At 37.3% G+C, this 18,037-nt stretch overlaps 1 protein-coding gene across 2 annotated transcripts in view; it reads left to right on the top strand.

Annotated features, from left to right (window-relative positions):
• ITGBL1 (integrin subunit beta like 1) overlaps positions 1-18,037 on the top strand; it is a 146,660-nt gene that overhangs the window by 113,346 nt on the left and 15,277 nt on the right. For both annotated transcript variants that reach the window (XM_040537852.1, XM_040537843.1), the window contains exon 8: positions 12,274-12,390. In XM_040537852.1, coding sequence (XP_040393786.1) covers positions 12,274-12,390 — 117 coding nt within the window. The remainder of the gene's footprint in view (positions 1-12,273; positions 12,391-18,037) is intronic.

Below are 18,037 nucleotides of genomic sequence, written 5' to 3'. Positions count from 1 at the left end.
TAGGTTCAGATTTCTGTCCTTAGTTGTTCTTTTGCTTGGTTGATTTTAATATTTGTTATTTTTGTTCTAAACTGTTCCAGTGAACATTGCTTTTTTTTTTTTTTTTTTTTTCCCTTGAAAGGATTGCTTTTTTAGTCTCATTTCTGATAAAGTTTTAAATATTTAATAGGGCAATTGGTCTGTGGAAAGCACCATTTGCATTGTCTTTGTGTTCTTTCATGGTGGCTGAGGAGATTGACAAAGTAGTACTTTGTGTAACATCTATACTTATTTCTAAAACAGAAGAGGGTAGATGTTTTCAGTTTAGCATAGAATTCCCTACAGTACTTATCAGGCTTTACCGTCTTAACATTTTTAATCAGTTGTAAGAGATCCTCTTACTCTGATTTATATAATAGACCTCGGCTTTTCTATTTTGCTTCATTTGACTTCAAAATGTTTCCTATGCTATAAAAAATGGACATTTTGTTTTCACATTCCAGTTTTCTCTATATAAGTGTTGATAAGAGTCTCACTTTTTAAACAGTAACTTTTCAGGAAGAAAAAGACAAATCATATTCTTAAAACAAGAGAAATGATATTTAATATCAAGTATATTACCCACATCTTATTTGACCATTTCTTCTCAAATGCATCTTGACTGAATTTTTCAAGGGACTGGTCATGTGTTTTGAATCCTACATCTGCTGGAGAGCTTTTTGCATTTCCTGGGGAATGCTGGACTCCTTCTTCTTTCTTTCTCTCTCTAAAGAGAAATGAATTATAGGAGGAACTGGGAGTTGTATAAACCTCCCTTAGCACTACCAAAAGTTCATTTTGAGCAGTAGCATAGCAGTCCTGTGACTTATTTGAAAAATGCTTTCTTCATAGAATCACAGAATGGTTCAGGTTGAAAGGGACCTTAAAGACCATCCAGGTCCAACCCCCTGCCATAGGCAGGGACACTTCTCACCAGATCAGGCTTCCTGAAGCCCCATCCAACCTGGCCTTGAACACCTCCAGGGATGGGGCATCCACAGCTTCTCTGGGCAACCTGTGGCAGTGCCTCACCACCCTCATAGTAAAGAATTTCTTCCTAATGTCTAATCTAAATCTGCCCTCTTTTAGTTTAAAACCATTAACCGCTGTCCTATCACTACACTCCCTGACAAAGTGTGTCTCTCTTTGAGTGAGTCTTCTCTTTCTTGGTGCTTTGTTCCTGTTCAGCCTCAAGCACCTCTTGTTCATCAGTGGCATTTCCTCCTCTCCTGTCCAGTGGGTGACATGGATCAAGGTACGGGGCTCCTCCACGTGTTTCTGGCTGTCTGCCTGTCCTGCCGTGAGCAAACACAGCACTTGCTGCAGACGCAGCTCAGGGCTGAAGGAGGGATGGGTGGCGGCTTGGTGGGACTGCAGTGCTCTGTAGCCACAATCCAAGCACAAGGGTAAATTGATTGCTTGTGGCTGACTGGCGAAATGAGTGTCAGTTCCAGTCACAGAAGAAGTCTTGGCAGATACATATGTCTTATTTAGTGGTAACCCTTCGAGAAATTTTGGGTATACTGCACGCTATTAACCTGATTTCTTGCTCTGAGAACTTGCATCAATGTTTACATACAGGCAATTTTTTCAGGCTTAGGCTCTTCACAGCAGTTGCTTGTGTTTGCTAATTAAAATATAAAATGCCTTAATTTTAGTGTTCCTGATTACTGTTGTATTTGTCAGGGAGGTTTGGAGACTGATCACAAATCAATCTTCTCCATGGCAGACATTGTAGGAAGAGTGTGACCTCACTGGCAGGCTTTAATTACTTGTTTCATGTGTTTCAACTGTCTTGAAAACTGCTAACTCTCTTTAATTCTGTGCTTTAGTCAGGTCCTCCAAACAGGAGGCTGAGTATAAATATGTGAAGCTCATAATTACACCTGTTCTGTCTAATGCCTTTTTAACATACACTGCCCTTCTCTTGTCTACTCACAGGGTCATATCAAGGCAGATGAGCTCAGAGGGTATTGTGTTCAAGAAATACAAAGAAGTACACTTGTAGGGTGGTAGGTAATGTGCCTAGCTGGTCTCCTTTGATAACTCTTGGTTCACTCGTGTTATTCCTCTGCACTCTTCCTGAAATACAAGGAATCAGAGAAACCTGCAATGAAGAATTTACTACTAATGCTTGAAATCAGAGAGAGTGAAAATGAAAGATTGTGTGGTTTTCTAAAGACAAAGATTGCATATAAAAAGCTATTAAAATGGTGCCTTTAATTCCCTCATTATACATTGTTTATTTTTCCTCAAAGCCAACCTTTTTGGGCCCCAGGAAGAAGTGTTTTTTCACAGTTTTCACAATTACACTTGGGGCAAAGATTTTAGGAGCCATAAGGCACTGTCTTTACAGCAGATTAAATAGAAAGCCTTGTAGAAAGAGGCTAGTGCACAATCTGGCCAGTTGGCAACAAAAGGGGAAAATTTGCTTGTGAGTGATTGGTAAGAGCATTTTAACTTGGAACAACTTGGAAGATGATGCAGTTGCTAGGTAATGTCTTTCATTTCTAGAAAAAGTCTTGAGGTGAAAGCTAATCAATAAGGTAGATACAGTGTGATGTCATTTGTTGCCATGGTTTCTGAATTTAGCAGTCTGTTATCTGCAAATAATATTGATGGTTGCTATGCAGTTGAATCTTTTCATATTGTTGTTTTGCGATTATACAGCTCTTTAATCTTGGCTAAAGCGTCAAAGAACAGCGTGTCTAGGAGTTTAAACATTATAATAGATAGGCTTGTATTACAACCCTAAAATATTTTGCAATTTACTATCTAATAAACAACAGGCATCAGCAGGAAGTGAACAAGGTTAACATTTTGGTGATTAAACTTCCACAAAGCAGTTGACATTTTCTAGTAAATTAATCTGCAAATTAAATATCTCTGTGGAATTAGTGCTATGACTCATTACATGGCAGATCATGTAAAAGAGCGGTAAGCAGTCAATCCCCTGGATGATAAGGCAGTCGAATGTCTACAGCTGCAAATGGCTCAAAAGTCATCACAGCTTCTTGAACAATGTCCTTATGTTTCATATATCTTTTGCTGTTGCATTGTGGCTCTTCGTTAAGTTTGGGGTTTGCTAGAAAATATTTCATAGCAGCTTATGGAAAATATCAGGCTGAGAAGCAAATGAGCCCTATTTTTTCCTGATAGTTGTCAAGGTGAAGGAAAAGTATTTTCAAGTCAGGTCCTTTAAATCAAATACAATATTTCATATTCTATGGAGAAGATGTTAGTTTTAGTGGGATGCCGTGTATCCTTTACTTGATTTATTGGCATCTCTTTACAGTAGTTTTTCCTGTTAGTTTGAGTTATTGAAAGCTTTTTGGAGGGAAAGAATGAAGAGATGAAAAGACAGCTCAGTGAAAGCTAGAGAAGGTAACACAGGGTGATCTGAAAGCCAAGGTGATTTGTAGAAGTAGAAAATCTATGGTACCCATCAGTGAAGCATTTTAAAGGGGGGAATGGTCAACTGGAAAAAGTAGAAAGAGAAATAGAGTGAAAAGGAGAAAAGAAAGGTTGATGGAAGAAAGAAACTTGTTTTATTGGGGTGAGAGAAGAATGGGGGGAAGGAAGTGTAGAAAAAATCGGTTACAGTTTGCTGAATTCTAAGGTTTTTACATCTTCGGAGTGCCATTTGCCATGCTGTCAGGTCTTTTTTTTTTCTTTTTTTTTTTTTTTTCCCTCCAACTAATTCCTCCTCCTCTTCCATATCCACTGTTCTTTGCCTTAACAACATATTTCTTTAGAAAGTGCTTTGCCACCTTCTTTCTTGTCTTCTTCACACATCTCTCTGCTGTGTGGTGACATAGACTATCATATTTCTTTCGAACACAGAAGTAATTGCCATCATAGTCCTACTTGTCCCCTTAATATAGCGAGCGAATTGTCAAGGGCGTGCCCCCAGCGGAAGACCCGAGGAAGGTGGCACCGGGAGAAGCGAGGCGTTCCTTCGGCTAAGATCCTGCTCTTGCAAAGCGGGCAGGAGTGTTGTGGATGACTCCTCTCCTGGAACTCCTCTAGAAATCCCCTGTTGGCTATGCAGAAACACAATAGCAGCCTTCAAGAAGGGTGTCCTCAAAGCACTGCTACTGAGAGGAGGCAGATGGAGGAGACATGCCGGCTTGATGATGATGATAGCAGATGTCAACAAGTTAACAATCTGAAAAGGAAACTAGCAGCACAGCAGTGCTTCTTACCCAAATGTTTAAAGAAAGGGAGGAGGAAGGAAAAAAAAAAAAAGCAAAGCAACATGGAAGAGAAGAAACAAATCAGTAGAGATGATCAGCTAGAGCTGTAAAAGACTATCTGATGCTAAATCTGTAAAGTGCTGCTGCTGACTGGATTTGTCTAAAGAAGTATTTCACTATTAGACTGCCACAAAGGAAGTGCATTTACTTCAGATGCCATATGCCAGCTGTGCAATTAGGCTTCCAGTCATACATGCTGCCTGTACTAAAGCAGGGGGCAAGCCTCAGCCATTTGCAATTGCTGTTGCATAATGCTTGCTTTTACAGCTCTGGATATTCAGTTTCTGAAACTGCCCTGAGATTTTTTGTTGTTTGGGATAAAATACTTGTTATCTTTTATTTCCTCAGGGTATTTATCTTAGGGATATTTATTTTCTGTGGTGTTGTTTTTTTCTTCCTTAGGGAAAAACTAAATTGTCAGATAATTTTAAAAACAGTTTCACATAATAAAATAACTCAATTTAAAGCAGATTAAAAAAAGAAAACATTTTCTGTCTTATAAAAAATAAACAACAACACAACACATTGTAATATAAGAGGGACAATTTGGTACATTGTACTAGGGAACAAATTCTTAACACATACATGCATTAGTGGCGAGTCTGAGACAGCTTTAACAATACAGTTTCTTAATTTGTGAATTTTTGAGGTTTTTCTTCGGCCAAGTCCTGATACCAATAGCCATTGCAGGAAAATGAATGTAGGTGAGAAGCAGACAAGGGATTTTTGGTAACTTGTGCACAGTAAACTGTACACAGCAAAGTCCCTAGAGCCACCATGACACTCCCAGCATAGCATATGCGATGTGATACCTTACAACCTGTTCCCAGCCCTTACGCAATGGGACTATGGTGTTTCATGTAGAATTGGATGGCCCAGTGTCACTGAGCACTCAACTCAGATTTGGAGTGGGTTTTCCAAGCATGATACGAACACTAAAAGAAAAACAGGGATATCAATGTCAGCATTAAGTGAAAGTATCCTGGCCTTGGAAGTCACATACAGGCCTAAGGTGATATAATGCAACCTAGAACAAGAACTCATCAGCTATAGATACAAATCTTCTAGCTGTGTGTTATAGCTATGTGATGTAGTAGGTTGACTGTCGTTACTATAGACCTGTGAATAGTGCTGAATGTAATACCTAATGCAGTTAGGTAGCATTAGGTTAGGTAGCAGTTAGTTGACAGCTGGCTGTTTAGACTAAGGAAAATACAAATATTTAACCCACTTAAATGTTTTAGCAACTGTTGGTACTATTTAATAAAAACCTCAGAGCATGCTGCTACAAGTTCACTTCAGTGTAGAGAATTCTTGACACAAAAAGTAGTTCACAGATCTGAAGTCTGGAAACTTGACTGGAGATTTATTAAAGCAATTTTCATTTCATTTTATGCCTGCATGACTCAGCTAAGCTCTTCTCTGGAGCTTTTATATCTTTAGTTTGGGTCTTGGGTCAGTCATGCTGCAAATAATCTCTTTTTATGAGTAGACTTAAGGCATATGTTTGTTTTTCTGTGTATTGATTTAGAAAGAGTTAGTTCCCAACCCAAATCTGAACAAGTGGTTCTTGTAATAGTTGCATCACACTTTTTCTTGTATATGAGAAATTAAATGTACATTTTGATAATTCACAATATACAATATACTGCAGAACAAAGTGCTTGCTGCTTGAACATTGTGAGGAAAAATCAATTCTCACCAGATCTCCAAAAAAAAAAAAAAAAAAGCGCCCTCCCAAGGTCTCTAGCACCCTAATAGAGCAATTCTGTGCACTCTACGAAAAGCAATCCTTCCTGATTCTTGTAGCTTCTGTTCCAGTACTAAAGAATCATTAGTCTCATCTGATGTTTCAAATGCAAGGAGGTTGTTGTGCAGGATTTTGTCTCCTGGGCTTTCTATCTTTTGTGTGAAGACTCATGAGGTGCAGGACTTGGCAGAGCTAAGACACCACACTAGTAATGCATCTCCTACACACGTCTGTTCCTCTCTGTGGTGTTCACCACGAATGCACCAACATTGCTACCTGTGATAGCGGTTGGTATGTCATGGTGAACAGCACAGGGCACATCCCTCACTCTGCAGCTACAGCTCAGCACTCTACTGAGAACAAGCCACATTTAGGGCTCTGTTGTTCTTCATTTCTCTGAGAAGGTAAAATAGCCTTTCAGTGCAGAAAGGAGTGTTCAAGTCCAGCAGGAGAATTGCATTTTTAATGTGGATGTTGAATTTTGCCGAAGAGGTAGCACCAGCCCGTCTAGCTATTCTATCAGAAATCATCAGGCATGTTGGAGCATTTGAGACAGAACTGTACTGATATAAGTTCATAAAGCTTTTTTAGAAGAGGAAAACTTTTATTTTTTCAATATAACTAGAGAATTTCAGGTTCAAATATTCCTGGTAGAATATTGCTCCTCCTTGCTCAAAATCCTTGGAAGAAACTAATCCCAAGGTTTTCATTCTTTGTGTGAGATCAGGCCAATATTCACATGTTTAAAGAGGTTGTAAGGATACTTTTGCATGTATTAAAAATGCTTCCAAATGTGTCCTTTATCTGGCACCTCAGAAACCATCCTTTAGGTCCAAGAATTACCAACATTTTAAAAGCTGGGGATCCTTCCATGTATTGTCCTAATTACTCTTTATAATGAAATACTAAGCCCTCCTCAAATCTCTACATATTCTGTGTCAATTGACTATATGTCAACCATCTATATCAGAACTGAACTAAATTAATAATAAATTAACAGTTCCTCAAGTCATCTCTATTGTTTAGAGTAAGAGAAAGCATTAATATTCCCCAGCAATGTGAAGAAAACTATAAGGCACTGATATTTTTTATAGGCAGTACCTTATTTTTATATGAGCAGTTATTTTTTTTTTTTTAATGAAAAGCCATCCTAGGTGTGAGAAGCCATTGCAGACTACTTTGGGAATGGGAGATGCTAAATAAACTGTTTGTCCACTGTTTTCTGTTTGAGTTTATGCATTTCTCCACATTGATTAAACTCAACTGGATTACACTTGCTCTTAACGCTTCAGACCGAGCAGGGTATGATGAGATTGTCCACACTATTTTTGGCAAGTGTTGCATTTTTTGTACTCATTTTCTGTACCATTTATTCTCTTTGGCAGTCTTTTGACTCTGCCAGTCAGTGATTTCTCCCTTTGCTTAACTGAAGCTGCTATATTCTACCTATATACTTCCTTAAGTCATATCTGCTTCCCCCCACCCAGCATGTCCCCTGAAACTTTGTGATCTTCTGTGCAAATCTTGACAACCCCCCTTTATCTGATTTGCCATTTCTCAACATTATTTTGTATCAACTGCTCCTGTCCAGCATGAAATGGGTTCTGATGATACAAAGACACAGCAGCTTTACTGAATATGCTCATTGCTCGAAATTGCTTGATAACAAATAAATTGCATTTTCTGTTAGGTAGTGTTTTCAGATGTTAAACCTGGGACAGCCATGGGGCAGAAAAGTCCTTCCTGAAGGCACACTGCCTTCTGTTCATCACTAGTGTGAAATACCATCCTTCCTAGGTGCTGATGAACCTGGTTTGCTTTCAGCACAATCTCAGCTTGGGCTGAAGGTTAGTGCTGCAGTTTGGTACCGTATTCCTTACACATAAGAGAAAAAACAAACAAACAAACAAAAAAAACACAACTTTGTTTTCATTTAGAAGATAAAAAATAAGTACTGTGCATAGAAAGATCATTTATGTTTTAGAGTTATAGACGGGAAAAGACAATGAAGTACATTTTATTATATTCTGTGTTTATTTTTACATTGAAAGCTATTGCTGTTTCTTCCTGATGTTTTTGCGGCAATAACAAAGTAAAAATGTTTTATTACACAAGTTATATACTTCTAGCGCAGTGCTTTAAAATGAAAATTACCTGTATGAAAGAGACTTTCAGTCAGTCCATATAGGGAGCTGGAAATTGGTTTGAATGCAAGCAGCTAGTGTCACAGCAATTTGCATGGCAGCAGATTTAATGTATGTCTAAGGCACTGTTTACTTTAGCTATGCTTTCATAAATGTTGGACAAAAGAAATGAAAACTGCTATAGTAAATGATGAATAAAATCAAAAGCTAAATGCTCAAGGCCCAGATTTTTAAAATTCTAGAGTCAGCTACCTAACACACTTATGGGTTTTAATGAGTTGTGGCATTTAAATTTCCTTTATAAACAACAGCAACAAAAAGCCCTAAGCTGGTCTTTTTTTCAGTCTTCAAGTAATAACAATTATCAGTAATAAATTAAGACTCCTATTGACATCAGCGGCAGAAAAGAGTGTGAAAAAATGTTAAGAATGTAGACAAAAAATGTCTTGTATAATTATTCCATTTTTAGAAAATTGCATTACAAAAAGTAGGTTAAGCTTTTCAATACTAATAGCTAATACAACATCCATCATAAAGCTACCTTCATCTGAAGTCATCAGACGAGGCAATTTACTGTCCCTGTTCAGTGAGGAGAGGAAGCCAGTTGCTATTAAATGTCTGAGGTGAATTTGTTTCTCTTTACTCATAAAGTGTAGCTCTCTCTCAGACAGTTGAAAAGGTGATTAATATTATAGCCCTCATGTGTTTAATTGTTTCTGTATGCCCTGGAATTTAAAGAGAATTTAGGATGTGTTTGGCAGTAGCTTTCCCTCTATAATCAGGTTGCTATGGTAAACCTATTATTCCAGACAAAGAAAGGGTATGTTTAGTGAAGTGCTGATCCTTCTTCAGTATAATGTGAGCTTCAAATTACTTTTGAACGACTGAATTTGTATGGTAAGTATTTTAACACAATAACTAAGAGAATAAGGTTGCAGAATAAGGTGTGGCTTCTGTTATTTCAGTAGCAGACACATTTGACAAGGTAGTAGTATGGCTGAAGCAAACTCGCTCTTCAAACATCTTCTGCTTTTCCCAGGGAAGAAACCTGAAATTTATTGTTACAGAATGATATTAATTTTTTGTGTTTATCTATATGGCGATAAACTCAGCCTTTGAATTTTACATTTGCTGCTTCTCATTTAGTTAGTTGTTCAGAAGCAAAATGGATTTAAATCCTCTGTTGAATTACCTCCAGAGTGTGCCCACCTTACATGATCTAACCAAAACCTCAGTACTTTTGAAGGAAAACATGCTTTTTAAGTCGGTACGAAGTTGCAGTTATTTACTGCCACCACTAAATTCCCTTCTCACGTTCCTCGTGCTGGCTTTGTCATATTTGAAAAAGGAATGGTGAAGAAATAATTTGAGTACCACTTTGAGCAGTGTACTAACTACTATGACTGTATCTATGAGTATTTCAGAGTGGAGAAATAGCTCGGGGAAATTCTTTTCCAGAGCACTAGCTGACTGAGGTTTCTGTCCATTTTCAAGAAACAACCAGCTCTGCTGAGATCCACAGCCAGATGATCTAAATCATACCTTAAACTCTGTGGGAAGCTAGCCAAAGGAAAATATGAGGCACAAGTACCAACAAGGAACTTGGCCTGTTTGAATGTTGGTGTTTTATTCATTAGCTAAGACGAGATAAGTGAGGAAGTAAATCCCTTTCAATTTTGAAAAAGCAAACTGAGCTTGTATCTCATACATGACAAAAATGTGCCCTATCTGCCTGGAGATGGGATATTCCTCAGGTTTTCCCCAGTGAAACTGTTGCACATGAACAAAAACAAATAAATATTAATTGCAGCAGGGACTGAGAGGAACCTGATCCCATTCCAGTGCAAGTGCCCAAACACTGGTCTCTCAAGTCATTCTCACTTATTAAATTACATATTACGAAAGGTAATGCTTAATTACAGAACATGCAGGAACCTCATTACAGAACCTTCCTTTGCTCATCCCTCTGGAGGATTTTCCATCTCTGCTGACTCCTCTCTTCAAAACAACTTGCTTAAACTGATTTTATTGTCCTTCAGGCATCCTCCTTGTACCATTAGCTGGCCAGGATGCCACTGTTCAAGATGGTTCTTTTGTTTATTTTTATAGTCTTCACAACAGGTGGGTCCTGTTCACCAGGTACCTATCTGCCTAGGGGTGGCTGACTATGCTTTGGGACACTTGGTGATGTAACATTTTTGTAGAAGCCAAGATGTCTAAGATGGATGGATAGAAAGAGATTGAGATCCCCAAACAGCGACAAGTTGGACACATTAAAAGTCTCTGTACATGTTTAAGTATTAAGGAGCCATTTTGTACCAGTTACTAATGTAGCTTTTCTTAGCAAATAATTATAGCTTAGGGAATGCATGCAAATAATATCAATCGTTCTTTATACAATTCTATTTTAAATGTTGACATGATTACCAAATACCAGTGTATTTCATGATATGGTAGGTGAACTTATGAACTTCCTATAATGTTTCTTTCTGGAACTAGTATCTTCAAACAATTGCCAATGCAACGTCATTTTAGAGTAATGTTTATTATAAAGGTATCATGAAGCATTTGCTATTAATTCAATCAGCATGTCTTTTTTTTTTTTTTTTTTTTTAAGATTACAGCACTTTAGATAATCATAAAGCATCTTTCTAGACTGCATCCTGGCACATACAATTTCAGCTTGAAAATGCAATGAACATTAATGCTTGGAAAGATGAAGAGCAAGGCAGCTATAAACTTGAAATTTTGTCCAGAATTGATATGATCCATCCAACTCCAGTTTAATTAGACTGATTTTGTTGAAAAAGAATTGTAACAAAGTTAATTTACAAGCTGAAAAAATACGGAGTAACAATGATCTGGTGGTATGTTGACCTAAAAGGTTTTATTGTCACAAAGCCTACAGTTAGAAAAGCCCCATTACGGTTCCACTTAACAGTCCTTTCTCATTGTGCAAAATATTACAGCAAATCCTAAAAAAAATAATACACATGTCGAACTATTTGGGTGCATAATGAAAGGCTGTGCTTAGAGGGCTTTTTGCTTGGGAGCAATACTTGCTCCTACTGTATCTTTGGGTTCTGCAGTCAATGGTGTCCCAGACCTGAGCTGACTCACATTGATGCTATGATTAGTTCCAGAGAAAAAGCCTTTCCAGAGAAAAATACCCAATGCACGTCTCTGGTGGTCCTTTTTTTGCATGTGTTATCTCTTCTCAAGCCTATCAAATTTGCTATTTTGGTCCCTGGCTTGTGTCATATTTTGTGCATTCTTACAGTAGCATCACGTTAAAAGAATTTACAAATATGCAGTCAAACTTAGAAGCTAGGAAAGAAAAAAACCAATATTACCTTGACTTGAGTCTTCCTTGTATTTGTGTAATTTAAGACTGTCCTTAATTTTATTTATATATTTATTTTTATATCTAACCATTTAACTCTGACTGCTTCGGAGAAAAAAATCTGTGGGTCTTGCTGAATCTGTTCCCCCTTTAAGCTCTGTGGATTTCTCCTGTGAACAGGTTGATGGAAGGGGGGACTATGACAGAGGTTGTGCTTTCTACTTCTATTTCATCAGGTCTGGAAAAGAAAAATCATAGTGTTTTTTTTTCTTTTTTTTTCTTTTCTTTTCCAAATGCCTGAGAGAGTATTTAAAGAGTTATGATTCTACATGAATAAAGTAGACTGCATCTGTGTCCTGTGCATAAGTGATTTAATTCTAATCAAATTCATTAGGAGTTTCTGAGGTTTGTGCTAAATATTTTAGATCAATTACAGAGGTTAATTATGCAGTTAAACATGTGGCATAGCTCTGTTATGCAAAGTTAAGATATGAAACAGATGCAATGTCAATGACTGCTTATTGTTGCTGTTTCCATCGGGATGTGACAGTGATATACTTTGCTTCTGGTTGCCATGGAGGAGGGATAGTGGTTTGGCTTTGTTTGTTTGTTTGTTTTGTTTTAGGGCTTATGTGGATACTTTAATTAATACAGAGTGACTTGTAGTTTTTCTTTGGGAGGTAGACTATAGAATAAGTTTGTTGTCTTATTTCAGTTGTTTCATTGCAGTTGTGACTCATAAACATTTGTTTGTTATTACAGGGAAATGTGAATGTGGCCAATGCACTTGTTTCCCTCCAGGAGACAACAGAGTTCATGGTAAAAACTGCGAATGTGATGATCGGCAGTGTGAAAGTGCAGATGGCGAAGTCTGTGGGGGTATGCATTCACTCAATATAATATAATTAATATAAATCTTGGCAGTTTATAACTTTATTTTTCCCTTGATTTCATAACATAATGGCACTATAAGTTATTGACATCACTGACCAGTTATAATGGATTATAGATTTTTGTAAGAAACAAGCCTTGTGTATATTGAATGTTAGTGAATATTTATTTAAAAGCTTCAGAAGCGCTAAGAGTGAAGTAGACTAGATACAACTAATAACATATATGTAAGTGCTGTAGTACAAGTCAACTTCCATCAGTGTTCTTTAAAGACGAATAAAGATGCTCAAATGGAAACTTGAAAAATTAGGTAATTTTTCTTTTGCACTTAGTATAGTTGATTTATTGAGAATGTTGTATTTAACTTAATAATGACCAGCAATACATTTGAATATTTCATATTCAGTAACAGTGATATTTCTATTTTCTTTAAAAGGAGAATGTATTACAGAAGAATCTAAATGCTTGAGATACATTGCCACTGTACATGTATAATGTAGATGTTTTTTTTTTAGTGTTAACAGTAAAAACCTCACTTGTTGATTTTTCAGTAATGAATGTCGGTATTAAGCAATATTTCAAGTTATTTTTAGATATGTAAACGCATACCTACCATATAGTATTTAAAAACAAATGAGTTGTATTTGTCCTAACTTCTATCTTTCCATATTTTATTGGCTTTCTTTTTGAAATATTCATAATATTAACAAAGTAGTCAGTATGAAACTTGACACATTTAATTATATTTCTTATTTCTATGTAAGAAAAAATCATATTGCTTCATAATCCGTGTGTACATATATTCTGACTACAGGGAATATTTCTTCAAGGGCTCTGCCAAGCAGAATGGAAAAATTCTTGTTAAAGTCTCTAACCAGCAGTAATAATAGTTTATAACATTCAATGTAATTCAATAATATGAATGTGTAGAAAAAGAATAATTCGAAATTTAATTTTGTTCAAAGGACATAAAAGCAGATAAAAGCACTGAAAAGCTGGGTCATATTGGTTATAAGTTAAGTAGCTGGAAACCAAAATTCGTCATCTTCCATGATTAAAAATATCTGTTCCATTTATGTCATTCATAATTTACATTATTCAATAACAATGCTTCTGTGTTAATACTTCTAATTAAATAGCGCATTTTGGAAATTAGAGACAAAAATTCCATTGTTCCTTATTAGCAAGGGCACATTTTAACTTGTATTGTTGGCTACGGGACCTCACATTGAAATGATAATCAGCTCAACACTTGAGCTAGTGTCCATTTTTTACTGTGTAGGAGACACTCTAATTCACACTATTACCTGAATAAAGTCTCTACTTTAGTCTAAACAGCGTTGTCTGGTGGCAATGACAGAAATTAATTAATTCATTTACAAAATAATACACTTAAAATTTATTTTCCTAATTTTGAAACAATGAATAGAAAGGAAAACTAGCTCATGAAATTACAAATCAAATGTAGTCTTAAGCTCAACTCCTCCACTTTTATTCAAGCTGATAGTTTAATTAGTAATGATAATCTGCAGTTGAAAAGGAATTATATGGGAAAACACAACTCAAGTGACTGTGTCCTGCTTGAAATTGCAGTGCACAGCCTGCGTTGACAGGACTTCATAAGGCCAAGCCTGTGATTTTGCTTTTCTAGGGAGCTGAGTTTACTCCTTATTCTTTCCCCCCAAAAAAACATAGAATAAGCACCATATCAGGAATCCTATTGTCCCGTGCTCTTTTGTAAGTAAAGGGAGAGAAGTAAGCACAACACAAGGTGATGATTAAATCCACCAAGATTGGAGGTGACCTCTGAAATGCCTCAAGAGAGACCGGAGAATTTTTTCTTGCCTGTAGCTGACTGAACAAAATGAGGTGCAGCTGGTCTCTAGAGTTTTAGTGTTCCCAATTAGAAGCCACGCTGCTGCTAATGCTGCCCTCTAAAAATTGTTGGATTTTTGTGGTAGATCTGTTGGGATTGCAGTGGTAAATAACTGGCAGATTATTTTTTTCATATTCCTGACATTTTAATTCCTGCTCTTTCTATTGTATTTTAAAATATCAATTTGTTTTTAGATTATTCTACATTTGATTGTAATTTACTCCTTGAATCATGTTCCTATATCATAATTATGTATGATTATATCTACTCTCATTTTTTTTTCAGCAGAGAATGTTTTCCCCTCTTTCTCTGTTTCTGTTCTCAGGCCACGCAAGTATTTCTTTATGCTTGTCTGGCTTTTCCATGTGAAGTGTGCCAAGATTCAAAATGACAAACATAGATGTCTTACTAATCACACAGTTCCCTTCCATATAGCAATTTTCATTCTCCTGGTTGCTGGAGCTCAGTAGTGTGTGTTCTTCATTTACTTTCCCTCCTCATTTTTTTTTTTTCTCTTTTCTTCCTTTCTCCTTTTTTTTAACTACTGACAGATCCAGAGCCCTTATTTTCTTTCATCATTCTGTGTCCATCTGTGCTTCTGATCCACCTGCCCAAGAAGCCACCCCTCTACCCCAATAATCTGTTGCCTTTCCACCTCCTTAAATTTCTAGCACTTGAGGGAGCACCTATTTAGGTGTAAGTACAGGAATGTCTACATATACATTATCTTCAGAGAGTCCCCATTGATTGCAGATTTCTCTTCAACTCACCGTTTAAGAATTGAAATCCCTCCCCTTCAGATTCATAAGATGAGCTTTTTACTCATTCATTTTCTGTAATTTCAGCTTCCATTCTGTCTTTTCACTGAAATTTCTCTTCCCTCAGTTTCTGATGAGATGTGGGAATGTCTTTCATTGTTATCCTCTTCAGCTCCTCACAGTGTCTGATGTGACCAAGAGCTTCAGCCCTGCCCTTTAGGAATTATCAGATATTTTGCTTGACTATCACTTCCGAAAACATTTCGAATGCTTCTTTAGATATACGGTATTTCTCATCTCCTCACTTTTAGGAGATTCTACCAACTTTAGCCTTGTGTTCTTTCCCATTTTGCAATTTATCTATTTAAAGAACTCCCACTAATTTTGTGTTAATGGCACACACATCTCTCTCTCTTCCTTTTGTATTTGCCAATCTTCCATCTCAGCCTGAACGTCTTAAATCTCTTGCTGAACTGCTTATTCCTTCCTCTTTCCGTCTCCTCTTTACATTATTATTTTTCTACCACTGTCACTACCTAGGCAATTACTGTCAGGCCATAAGGCCTTGGTAGTAACTCTGGCTGCAGAGAATTGGAAGCTGGACTCTGATTGTGCAGAGTCTGACAGTGAACATTGAGTGCCTGTAAGTACACAGAAAGAGGACCAGTGTTTCGAAATAAAATGCATGCTGAAACGAGAAATGTGAATGACAACCTAAATCATTTGGATAAGAATTGTTACTGGCCTCCTCTGACCAGCAGAGATTGATTAATAGCTTGCTTTCCAGTCCAGCTGTCCATGGTAGAAAGACATGAGGTGAAGGATATGATAAATTAAGGTACAACTGAGTGAGACCTTATTACCATGTTTCTGCATGACTGTAGTGAGTCATTCACTTAAAAATTCAGCTGCCCATCACTGCAGTACCAGGAATTGCTTCTCCACATTGCTTCTCCACAAAGACAGAAGTTTCACGAGGACTCAGCACAGATTCCACAGCACTCTGATAAAACATACATATTCCCCTTCCTTTGCCCACGCCTCTGCAGAGACTTAATATTCTATGTCTGGAGCAGGTGTCTCATGCAGCTTTTTTGAGATTGGTATGTTCTACCTACCTAAGGACCTGTTCCCTGGAGTTCAGTTTCTTTCAATGATGTAAGATTTGCCCTTATGTATTGCACTGCTGATCCTCAGAAATATTTTACATCATATTTTCTTTGACTTTATGCAGTTTCTGATACTTTCATGTGCAAATTAAATGCTTTTGGTGCCAACAGCAGCACATACATAACTGGAGAATCACAGGTATGCCAGCACGAGTTCTTTCGCGGTACAGCTGTGTCACTGATATACACAAGGCTTAATCTTTGCATATCCTGTGTCCTGGCGAGAGATACTTTTCTCACTCCTCTGAGGTTATGGCTGTGATACCAGCTGCAGATGTGTCCTGAGCTTACAAGAGTCATTTGTTCCCCTACTGTGTCCAGTAATGTTTTTCAGTGATATCACTGCTGGCTGCTCCACCTCATTGAGCTGACAGTTCCTCTGCATGTTCTGCTCACTTTCAGGACTGAGGGCAGGCAGGCAGTAGGAATTCAGGACAACAGTAAAGATCAATTTGAAATTGATCTGATAAAGCTCGTAACTCCATTCATTTTGATTTGCTCTTTGGATTGTTATTGGCCTTGCTGTGAGTTCTTGTCATAACAAAGCATCATCTATTGAAGGAATCAAACAGAAGCCCTTCTGGGTCCTCCACATGCTACCAGTAGGTGCAGGATTATGCTGCTTAATAATCCTATGATGAAAACAAGAAAAAAAAATTGGTTGAAGCTCCACACAAGCTTTACTGGGGTGTTTAGCAAAGATTGAAGCTTATAACTCATAGCAGGACCTTTACATAGCTCTAGGGATGCTGCCATACTGTTCTGTGTCACTAGTTCAGTCTGTGTCTTATATACTGGGCCACCAATTACGTAATCAGCTTTGATGAGACCTTTTCATATTCAGTCGTGGAAGTTTGTACTGTCATTCATACTAAGAAACAACTAAACCTCTCATCACCCTGGTAAGTCAAATATTTGACTGGTGGCAATAGAATACCTTTGGGAAGTCTAATATGTATGTTCTCAAGTAAGCAAATTGACTTTGATGATTTCTTAACTATTTGTTTTGTCCACTGCACATCAAAATATAATGGTAACATTGTAGAGAATGCAGTTGGGTAATGGAATAACTGGCATGTCACATCCTGTAACATCAAAGAGTAAATGCAGCTATCTTCTTTGTTTGTTTGTTTTTACCAATATATTTAGGCTCATAAGTTAAGGATTCTGGTTGTAGTTTGGAGCCTTGTAAAAGTGGAGGAGCTGCTCAGTGCTTTGGAGAAAATGCTGAGGTAATAAATATCACTTCACTCAGGTCTGCTTTCACATCTCTTTCTCCTCTAAGATTAGGAAATCAGTGAAGCAAAACTCTACATAAGGCTTTATTGGAGGAGAATTTATACATATATATATTTTAAAAATCCCCAAGTAAATTAATTTTCACCACGCAGACACATTCTCTCATTGTTTTAATTCACTCGCACTCACATGCTCACATACTTGCAGGCACCAAAATATCTGGATTTAAATGTTTGGCCAGGATCACTTGTGTGTGATACAGAAGATGAATAAGAGCCACCTGCCATCAAGTCCTTACTAGGTCTTTTCTTCTTGACTGTCAACAAGCTGCTGGTCTTTAGACATGTCTTTTATATCCTTTAGAACCCATTCTCTCGACTGAGGATTTTGCTTTCTTTTACCTCCCTAAGATTTATGCAGGTCTGGTGCTTGTTGTCTTGACATTCTTAGGACAATATTGTTCCTGTTGGGCTCAAAAGGAAAGGAATGACATACTATGTGCTGCTTTGATGTCCTTTGTTGTTGAGCACAGTCTTCAGTTCACATCGAGTCATCATGACATGCTCTTACTAAAGTAAAGGCCTTGTGGTCTT

The sequence above is a fragment of the Cygnus olor genome, chromosome 1 (genome assembly GCF_009769625.2).
Source record: "Cygnus olor isolate bCygOlo1 chromosome 1, bCygOlo1.pri.v2, whole genome shotgun sequence".
In the NCBI taxonomy this organism is placed as follows: domain Eukaryota; kingdom Metazoa; phylum Chordata; class Aves; order Anseriformes; family Anatidae; genus Cygnus; species Cygnus olor.
Note: the sequence above shows the minus strand (reverse complement) of the source record. Positions and strands in the feature narration are given on the sequence as shown.